The sequence below is a fragment of the Salvelinus sp. IW2-2015 genome, linkage group LG4q.2, assembly GCF_002910315.2.
Source record: "Salvelinus sp. IW2-2015 linkage group LG4q.2, ASM291031v2, whole genome shotgun sequence".
Classification (NCBI taxonomy): Eukaryota; Metazoa; Chordata; class Actinopteri; order Salmoniformes; family Salmonidae; genus Salvelinus; species Salvelinus sp. IW2-2015.
In genome coordinates this window covers 914,162-924,879 of record NC_036843.1, presented here as the reverse complement: position 1 = coordinate 924,879, position 10,718 = coordinate 914,162, and the positions used below count along the sequence as shown (strand labels likewise).

At 46.0% G+C, this 10,718-nt stretch overlaps 1 protein-coding gene across 1 annotated transcript in view; it reads left to right on the top strand.

Annotated features, from left to right (window-relative positions):
• smyd3 (SET and MYND domain containing 3) overlaps window positions 1–10,718 on the top strand; it is a 223,733-nt gene that overhangs the window by 147,353 nt on the left and 65,662 nt on the right. The window contains 1 exon segment of the mRNA XM_023986345.2: window positions 1,245–1,355. Coding sequence (XP_023842113.1) covers window positions 1,245–1,355 — 111 coding nt within the window.

Below are 10,718 nucleotides of genomic sequence, written 5' to 3'. Positions count from 1 at the left end.
TGTGTGGTGTGTGTGTGTGTGTGTGTGTGTGTGTGTGTGTGTGTGTGTGTGTGTGTGTGTGTGGTGTGTGTGTGTGTGTGTGTGTGTGTGTGTGTGTGTGTGTGTGTGTGTGTGGTGTGTGTGTGTGTGTGTGTGTGTGTGTGTGTGTGTGTGTGTGTATTCACAAAAGACCAAACAGAGACGTAAGAGCATCCAAGTGTTGTTTAGACGTAAACACGATGTCTAATGTTAACACTGGCCAGACGGGAAGTGCTACCCAAACCTTCAACTAGGGACCACCTGACAGTCTATACACTGATCCAGCTAATCAAGGGCTTTGTGATGAGGTCGTCAGTGTGTTCGTGCCGGGCTAGAACAAAAAGTGTGCGCTGTCTGGTGGACCTCTGCGACAGGGTTGAGGAGCAATGGCACAGACCAGTCAAAACGGATCATCGTGACACATCACTCACGCCTCATCGCTGTCTGTCACTTCCGTTGTCACCTTGTCATTTCTTGTTACATCACCGTGGTGTGATTGGGTGTGTGTTGGGGTGCAGGCTATTTGGTTGACTTTCAAAGCTCTTTTGTTCCAGTTTCTCTGAACAGTAACCATGAGAACATCTCGGAGAGAGGAGAGGAGGGAGGGAGAGAGAGAGGAGAGGGGAGGAGGGATTGTGTGGCATTACTTAAAGATCATATCTCCATGTAAACCAGCCCTGCTACACAACCAACCTATCTACAGTATTACTGATGAGGAGCTCACTGTAACGGTTCTACACACACACACACACACACACACACACACACACACACACACCCACACACAACACACACACACACACACACACACACACACACACACACACACACACAGTGAGTGCTAAACGGCCCTCTAGGACTGTGTGTCTGAGTGTGAGAAGAACCAAACAAATGTGATGAGTGTGTCAATGACATGACTGGTCTATCACTTCAATGCCCTTCTCTTTCAATCTCTCTTTTCAATCTCTTGGGTCTCTGTCACACACGCGCTAACCTCCTCTCTCCCTCCACAGTCTGTCGTTGCTGAACCATGACTGCAGGCCAGCTGTGTGAGTGCTGTTTGAGGGGGAAACGCTCCACCTCCGAGCCGTCAGAGACATGCGACCTGCTGAGGAGGGTACGGTGTGTGATTTTGGTCGACTTGAGGCAGGATGCAAATAAAAACGGTGACCTCCCTCTGTCCCTTTTCTCTAATTCGCTCTCTTCTCTCCTCTCTCTCTACCTAGTTAACTATTAGTTACATCGGTTCGTTGGCTCCTACCAGAGACAGACAGACTCAGCTAGAGGAGCAGTACCATTTCACCTGCCAGTGTCAACGATGCACCACTGCAGACATGGTAAGACCACAGCCACACACACAAAACGCACTCGCTGTTCACTGTGTTCGCGTGGTGATCTCGGCGTGGTCTCGGCGTGGTCTCGGCGTGGTCTCAGCGTGATCTCAGCTTGATCTCGGTGTGGTCTCGCGTGATCTCGGCCGTCGTGATCTCGGCCGTGGTCTCGCGTGGTCTCGGCGTGGTCTCGCCCTCTCTCCGTGCTCTGCCTTCTCCCGCCCTCTCTCCGTGCTCTGCCATCTTTTCGCCCCTCTCTCCCGTGCTTGCCTCTTTTCGCCCTCTCTCCCGTGCTCTGCGGCTCTTCTCGCCCTCTCTCCGTCCTGCACTCTCTCGCTCATCTCGTGCTTCGCCTCTTCGCCCTTCTCCGGCTCTGCTCTCGTCCTTCTCCGTGCTCTTGCCTCTGCCTCTCTCGGCTCTGCTCTCTCCCCTCTCCCGTCTGGCTCTGCCCTCCTCTCGCCACACCCGCTCCTCTCCACCGCCTGGTGCTCAATGCCCTCTCGCTCGCCCCTTCTTTTCCATTCCCGTAGTGCACGTTTTTGGATTTAGTCTGGATGTAGGACTCTGCCATCTTCTTGCCCCCCTCTCTCCGTAGAATTGCATCTGCCTCTACCCTCCCCCGCCGGTGCCTCCCCCCTCCTCATTTTCTATTCTTGATCGCCCCTTTTCCTTCTCTCTGCAGCCCGCTGTGTTGGATCGATCAGCACAACGCGGTTTTTGCTCTGCCTCTGTCTCGCCCCCGCTCCCCCTCCCCCCCTCCACCGGATACTAGCAGTGCCCGTGCTCTGACCTTCTCGCCCATCTAAACACAGAGTCAGTGCTCACTAGACGTTTTGATTGGCTGGTTTCAATTTTCACTCTGCTATTAATGAACATGTGATTAACCTGACATTTATTCAGCTCTCTCTCACACACACACACACACACACACACACACACACACACACACACCTCTCTCATAAACAGATAATGATCTAGTATCAACAGTATGCCAGTTGTAATTTCACGGCCTGTTCAGCTTTCTGCTCTGTAATTAACACATTCACTTTATCAGCATAATAAAGTGTTTGTGTGAATGTGAGGATAAAGACATTTCTTTTCAGAAGAATAATAGCATTCTCACTCCAAGGAGCAGCAAGACATAGAAAGTAGTCATTTCTTCCTCTCTGACCTATGTAAACTGGAAACCACATATCCTGAGGTTGCATTTATTGTAGCTGGGGATTTTAATAAGGCTAATTTGAAAACAAGGCTCACTAAATTTTATCAGCATATCGAATGCGCGACCCGGGCTGGAAAAAGTCTGGATCATTGTTACTCTAACTTCCGCGACGCATGCAAAGCCCTCCCTCGCCCTCCTTTCGGCAAATCTGACCACAACTCCATTTTGTTGCTCCCAGCCTATAGACAGAAACTCAAACAGGAAACGCCCGTGCTCAGGTCTGTTCAACGCTGGTCCGACCAATTTGATTCCACGCTTCAAGATTGCTTCGATCACGTGTACTGGGATATGTTCCGGATAGCGTTGAACAACAACATTGATGTATATGCTGATTCGGTGAGCGAGTTTACTAGCAAGTGCATCGGTGATGTTGTACCCACGGCAACTATTAAAACCTTCCCCAACCAGAAACCATGGATTTATGGCAGCATTCGCGCATAACTGAAAGCGCGAACCACTGCTTTTAATCAGGACAAGGCGACCGGAAACATGACCGAATACAAACAGTGTAGCTATTCCCTCCGCAAGGCAATCAAACAAGCTAAGCGTCAGTATAGAGACAAAGTAGAGTCGCAATTCAACGGCTCAGATACGAGAGGTATGTGGCAGGGTCTACAGTCAATCACGGACTACAAAAAGAAAATCAGTCCCGTCGCAGACCCCGATGTCTTGCTCCCAGACWAACTGAACAACTTCTTTGCTCGCTTTGAGGACAATACAGTGTCACCGACACGGCCCACTACCAAAACCTGTGGGCTCTCCTTCACCGCAGCCAACGTGAGTAAAACATTTAAACGTGTTTTTTTGGGGGGGTTATTTTGAGAGAGATACGTTTTTCCAACAGCAGACTATGATCGAAAATGTCAAAAGCCGCACATGAAGTCTAACCAAACACACATTCTATCATCACAATTTCTCTCAGCCAATCATTAGTCATTTGTGTAAGTGCTGTGCTTGTTGATGTCCTTCCCATAAGCATGCTGAAAGTCTGTTGATCATTTGTTTACTGTAAAATAGCACTGTATCTGTCAAACACCATTTTTCCAGAAGGGGTTGGACTAAGTTGGTACCAGGCTGATTGGTTTGCTATTTGAGCCAGATAAAGAGGGCTTTACTATCTTGGTAGCGGAATGACTTTTATTCCCTCCAGGCCTGAGGCACACACTTTCTAGTCGGCTTAAATTGGAGATGTTGAAGAAAGGCTAGCTGCTTATAAATGTCTTATAAACATAAACATGATCAAAACGATCATTGTGGTACTCAGAGTGCTTCTTCAGAACTTTCGACATATATATAATCTATTTACTTATAAACTATTTACTACTATTTAAGAATTTCCAGATACAGTCCCCTGTGGCACTCAGTTGACAGACTTAGTAACATTTTTTGTTTGTTTTATGTGTGAAATGGGTCTTGAAGACAAACTGGAAATGGAAATGCAAAACAATTCTGCAAACAATTGTGGAACTAATGGAAACACTGGCTGTATGTTAACTTGGAGTCATGTTTGGCTGAGAGCTCAAGGTAGCTTGTCATCACCACCATACACTGCAGGCAGAACGCATCTTAGCCTATTTCTCTCCATCCTCTTGTCTCTCTCTCCCTCTTCCTTCCCACTCTCTACTTCTTTCTCAAACCCAGGCTGTCAGCAGTGTCAAAGCCCAGAACCATAATACTGACTGACTATCTGTGGTAACGGCGAACCCAAACAATCTGTGTGTGTGGGTGTGTGTGTGTTGTGTTGTGTGTGTGTGTGTGTGTGTGGTGTGTTGGTGTGTGTGGTGTGTGTGGTGTGTGTGTGTGTTGTGGTGTGTTGTGTGTGTGTGCGTGTGTGTGGTGGGTGGGTAAAGCTGCGTCTAGGCCTGCTAGTTTAAAGAGGACATAACAGACACTGACAGCCACAGTCAGAACCGGGCACCGTGTAGCGCCTCATATTAAATGATCATTGGGTTTCAGAGCTCTTTCCATGGTATGGGGGTGACTCCCTACATTATGGGGCTGATGGCTGAGGCAGACTAACACTACAGTGTCAGTTGGACCAAATAATTCAAGGTTTTGGTATTTGGGAATGGGGCTGTGGCAGTCAGGAAATGTTTAATTAATCATGTTTCAGCATCTCCAGGTCTCAGCATCTCCAGGTCTCCCATCAGGCCGCGTGATGGGCGCCTTTATAACATATAAATTTTTTTTAATTAATTCATTAATCTATTTATATTACACATCACAAGAAATCCAGGATTTATTTTAGGCAGGGCTAAAGAAATATTATGATATGAAGAAAATGTATTTCAGAAGAAGAAGAATATGAGTTGGCCTACTCTATGGTTATGTTGAGTGTAAAAGTGAATCAGAAACAGGTCTATACGCTAAGATTTAAAGTCAATTGGCAACTTCAGTTGTAATGATACAAACCTAGAATGCCTAGAAATCAAAACATATATGGGCTGCATGATGCCACTATAGGCTACTGATGATTGACAAGGCACAAAAAAAAAGCAAATGGAACTGGTTCCTTGGTCAGGTGACACCCTGTTCTCTCATCATGGATCATATTTCACCCATCAGACTATAGGCAAATAAAAGTTTATTTACTAATATGTAACATTGGTTTAGATCTAGATAGGCCATTATCAAATGGGCAGGACAGGAGCATGGGGAATACATGCTATCTGTATGCACTCCTATAGCGAACGGAGGCCACTTCTGCTGTGCATTTCCCACTTATGTAGGCTACTCAGGTTATTATCACTCCATGATCAAACCACTTGTTAGGAGCATGCAACCTCTCGCTGTGACAAGTGATATTAGCCCAAACTATGTATGCCATGAGCGCTCCCAACACCTGTCCTGCAGCTACCCAGTGCTTAATATTGGGAAACCAAGTGAAATCTGTTGGGAACATCACAATGAAACATAGTTTCATTAAACTGTTGACAGCGCCCTTTCTCTGCGCGCTTGAGAAAGAAGTAGGAGGAGGGAGGAGACGGAAGCACCAGGGTGAGATGTCGCCTATGAATTTTGACAACCAAATACAAATTCACATAACGTGTAGGCTACATCTGAATTTGTTTAATTTAGGCTAAAGCAATTATGTACCAAAGACATAAATCTGTGTATTTTTTATGTCTTTCAGCTGTGTGTTTAATATGCGGTACGGCTACATTGTTAACAGCACAATCATTAATTAATTCAGGTTTCTTTCGGTTTTGGGTTCATATATAGGCCTATGTTTATGCATAAGCCCTAATATGCATATGGTTTTGAATTATTCTCACCTTAGAAAGCGCTGCCCATTTCGTTTGTTAGGCTTTGAAACAGCATACACAATGACACATGTTCTCCACTCAGTTTTCAAACTGTTTTTTTCTTCCAATTGCTCCATCATAGTGAGTGAGTTTAAAAACGCAAACGTTTTTGATGATTTCATTTCGCTTCATAGAGGACAATAGAGCCTGAGACCTGATAACCTTAGCGAGTTGGTACTACTAACGCATGTCCGGGATGCATGAGACAGGATCCCCTTGACTCAATGGTCACGTAGAGTTTTACTGCGGTCCTGACTCATGACTGCCATGTCGCGGTAATATGGTCAACGCAACAGCCTTCGTGGGACTCATTTACTGAAGTAAGATGTATTGTAAAAATGTTACCAATAGAGCCTGGCTGCAAACACACAAGAGAGAGAAGGAGTGCTGGTACCTGCTAGCATACACTGACAGTTAACAGACACACAACAGAGAGAAGATAACAGAGGCGACAGCTAAAATCCCCCAGGCCTGCTTCCCTGTTTTTGAACTGACATCAATGCGTGTCAGCTTTGCAGTATTCATCACCCAGTGCTGTGTGTGTCTTCTGAAGTGTCATAGACGAATGCAGAACGAGAGGGAGCTGCCAGAATGATCTTGTTCCTTTGTCTAGTTTGACAGACAGAAACAACAACAACTCATATGTGCATATCCTCTGACTAGTTTGAGTCCGTTACAATTACAGAGTGTTTAGTGAACCTTAACCCCAATGTGATATATATCATAGAGACGGTGTTAAAACCTAGGGCTGTTGCGGTGACCATATTACTGCCACGCCGGCAGTCATGACCGCATTATAATTCCTTGTGAACGTAGTGTCCCAGGAAATCTCCTTTTAAGTACTCTGGACATGCTTTGGTAGTACCCAACTTGCTAACTACCATCAGGTCCTAATGGCCTGGTACTCTGGACTCTATTGTCCCTCTAACCACTCTGACACAATGCAAAAACAAAAAAATCACATCAAACACTTATTAGTTGAACAGCAGGTTGAAACAGTGGAAAACATGGTTGCTGTAGATGTTGTTGTTTCAAAGCCTGATCACTTTTACACTATTATAGCCATTTCATATGGGCACTCGCTCCATAATGTGGAAAAATATCCTTTCCATTTTATTCAGCTAAGTTCAATTATATTCTTCTTACTATAAAATCATATAAATATAAAATAATGGCACGGACTTATAAGCCTATCTTGTCAGCTAAATGAACAATGGAGAATAGCCAGATAACATACAGTAGGCCAACTCCTATTCTGTTCTTCTGAAATCCATTTCTAATATCGTAATGTTTCTTTAGAACTCACAAATAAATTACGGATTTATTGTGATGGTGTATATTAAATTGATTTATTAGGCTTTTAAAAACGTAGATGTTCCAAAGGCTCGCATCAGTGGTTTGTCTGCTCGGAGGCCCGGAGATGCTGAACGTGTTTATGTTAATGAATTGTCAATTACCGTTGAGACGGCGGTCTTTTGCATGACGAATTAACCGGCTGAACAAAATGTCATGACCGCCACAGCCCTAGTCACACCTGAATGAACTATGACCATGGAAGAGAGAGGGAGGAGAGAGGAGAAAGAAAGAGAGATAGGGAGGAGAGACAAGTAGGGAGAAGGAACAGGGATGGAGAGAGGAGAGAAAGTGAGGGAGACAGGACGAGAGTAAGGGAGAGGTTGTGGAAGAGAGGTAGAGAAAGGAGGGAGACAGGGAGAGTAGGGAGAGGGTTGTGAAAGAGAGGTAGAGAAAGTGAGGGAGACAGGATGAGTAGGGGAGAGGTTGTGAAAGAGATAGGAAAGTGAGGGAGACAGGAGAGTAGGGGAGAGGTTGTGAAAGAGAGGTAGAGAAAGTGAGGGAGACAGGAGAGAGTAGGGAGAGGTTGTGAAGAGAGGTAGAGAAAGGAGGGAGACAGGAGGAGTAGGGAGAGGTTGTGAAAGAGAGTAGAGAAAGGGAGAGAAGAGGATGCCGGTAAGCCTTAGCATCTTCTCAGGGAAGAAACAATGGAAGTTGCTGATAATGATGTTGCATGTGTGTCATGTGGTGTGTGCTCTGTCCAGTTCCGTCCGTCTGTCGTCGTGTGTGTGTGTGTGTGTGTGTGTGTTGTGTGTGGTGTGTGAGGTGTGTGTGTTGTGTTGCAGCCTGTCAGTGGGATTGGCACATGAGAATGTGATCCGAGACAACACGTATGTTTCTCTACTGCTTGCAGTATGTATGTATGTGTGTGACAGGCTTTGGGGATGATTACATTGGTGTTGACTCAGAAGAATCCCATCATGCCTTGTGTCTTGAATGTTGTAATTGCAGTGTCTGCCAAGTGGCAGCTTCTGAAGCCAAACATTATGCAAATCAAGGCTTTAAGTGTGTGTGTGTGTGTGTGTGTGTGTGTGTAGAGTATTATAGTGAGGCCTTGTTTTTTTTGTGCCTCCTACAATACATCTCTGTGTGACAGCACTGCTGGCTTACTGTTTAGTGTTTCTCTGTGCAGGTGAACGATAGCTCACAAAGAGATCTGCCTGCAAGCCTTAGGATCACATCACTACACACACACTCACGCGCGCACACACACACACTACAAAGACTGAAGAAGAAATCGAGTCAATCTCAAAAGCCAACTTTCCAGTAGATTGAAAAGCTTTTCCTGATAGAAAATAGGGAGCGGGTGAGAGATAGAGAGAACAAGAGAGAGAGAGATCAGGAGAGAAGGATGGGGGGGTAGAGAAGGAATGAGCGAGAAGAAACAACTTGGGCAAATCAAATCACTATCCATCAATGAATACCCTGGAGATGCGTGTTCTGTCTGATCCTTCACACCACTTCTACCAAGAGGACTGGCTGTAAATGCACTGTCTGCGTTGCTGGTTCAGCCCTGCTACAGCTGCTCCACTTCAATCACTACACTGAGATAGATGATGAGCTGGGTGGTTCCTGTGTATGATTCACCGGGATCATTACAGAAAACACTGTTCAATCTACACCCCTTTCTCCCCCTGCCTTCTCCTGTCCTCTTTCGCTCTTCTCCATCTCCTCACTTCCATCGTTTTAATACTCGACTCCATTGCACATCCAGCCTAGTCTCCGTGGCGATGGCCTTGGAGCATGAAATTATACTTCTTAATTACAGCCTTCGCGGGTGGTGGAGCGTGTGTGTGTGTGTGTGAGAGATCAATCAAATCAAATTTCATTGGTCACATACACATGGTTAGCAGTGTTAATGCGAGTGTAGCGAAATGCTTGTGCTTCTAGTTCGACCCTGCAGTAATATCTACAAGTACTCGAACAATTTCACAACAACTACCTATACACACACAGTGTAAAGGAATTGAATAAAAGAATATGTACATGTAAATATATGGATGAGCGATGGCCGAACGGCATAGGCAAGATGCAGTAGATGGTATAGAGTACAGTATATACATATGAGATGCGTAATGTAGGGTATGTAAACATTATATAAAGTGGCATTGTTTAAAGTGACTAGTGTGATACATTTATTACATACATTTTTAATTATTCAAGTGGCTAGAGTTTGAGTCAGTATGTTGCAGCAGCCACTCAATGTTAGTGAGGCTTTTTAACAGTCTGATGGCCTTGAGATAGAAGCTGTTTTTCAGTCTCTCGGTCCAAGCTTTGATGCACCTGTACTGACCTCGCCTTCGGATGATAGCAGGGTGAACAGGCAGTGGCTCGGGTGGTTGTTGTCCTTCATGATCTTTTTGGCCTTCTGTGACATGCGGGTTGTTTAGGTGTCCTGGAGGGCAGTATAGTTGGCCCCCGGGTGATGCAGGTATGTTTGGCCCCGGTGATGCGTTGTGCCAGACCTCACTACCGTCTAGAGAGCCTTATGGTTGGGCGGGAGCAGTTGCCGGTACCAGGCGGTTTGCATAACAGCCCGACGAATGCTCTCGATTGTGCATCTGTAAAAGTTTGTGAGTGATTTTGTGACAAGCCACATTTCTGAGCCTCCTGAGGTTGAAGATGCGGCTGTTGCACCTTCTTCACCACGCTGTCTGTGTGGGTGGACCATTTCAGTTTGTCCGTGATGTGTTACCGCGAGGAACTTAAAACTTTCCCTTCTCCACACTTGTCCCGTCGATCGGATAGGGGGTGCTCCTCTTGCTGTTTCCTTGAATCCACGATCATCTCCTTGTTTTGTTGATGTTCAGCTGTGAGGTTATTCGTGACACCACACCCGAGGGCCCTCACCTCCTCCCTGGTAGGCCGTCTCGTCGTTTTGGTAATCAAGCCTACCCTGTAGGTCGTCTGCAAAACTTGAATGATTGAGTTTGGAGGCTGCAAGGCCACGCAAGTCATGGGGTGAACAGGGAGTACAGGAGAGGGCGCCTGTCAGAAAGTCCAGACCCAGTTTGCTAAAGGCGGTCGAGACCAGGGCTCGAGGCTTAATGACGAGTTTGGGGTACTATGGTGTTTAAATGCTGCAGCAAGTAGTCATGAACAGCATTCTACATAGCTATTCCTCTTGTCCAGATGGGTAGAGCAGTGTCAGTGTGATTGCGATTGCATCATCTGTGGACCATGGGGCGGTAAGCAAATTGAAGTGGGATTAGGGTTGTTCAGGTAGGGTGAGGTGATATGTCCTTGACCCATCTCTCAAGCACTTCATGATGACGGAAGGAGGGACGGGGCAGAATAGTCGTTAGCTCAAATTACCTATCTTTCTTGGGAACAGGAAAACATGGTGGCCCTTTGAGAGCAGTGACAGCAGACTGGATGGGATGATTGTGTTATGATCTGTAAAACACCCAGCCAGCTGAGTCTGCGCATAACTCTGAGGACGCGGTGAGAATGACCGTCTTGGGCAGCGCCTTAGCATGGAGGGTTAAC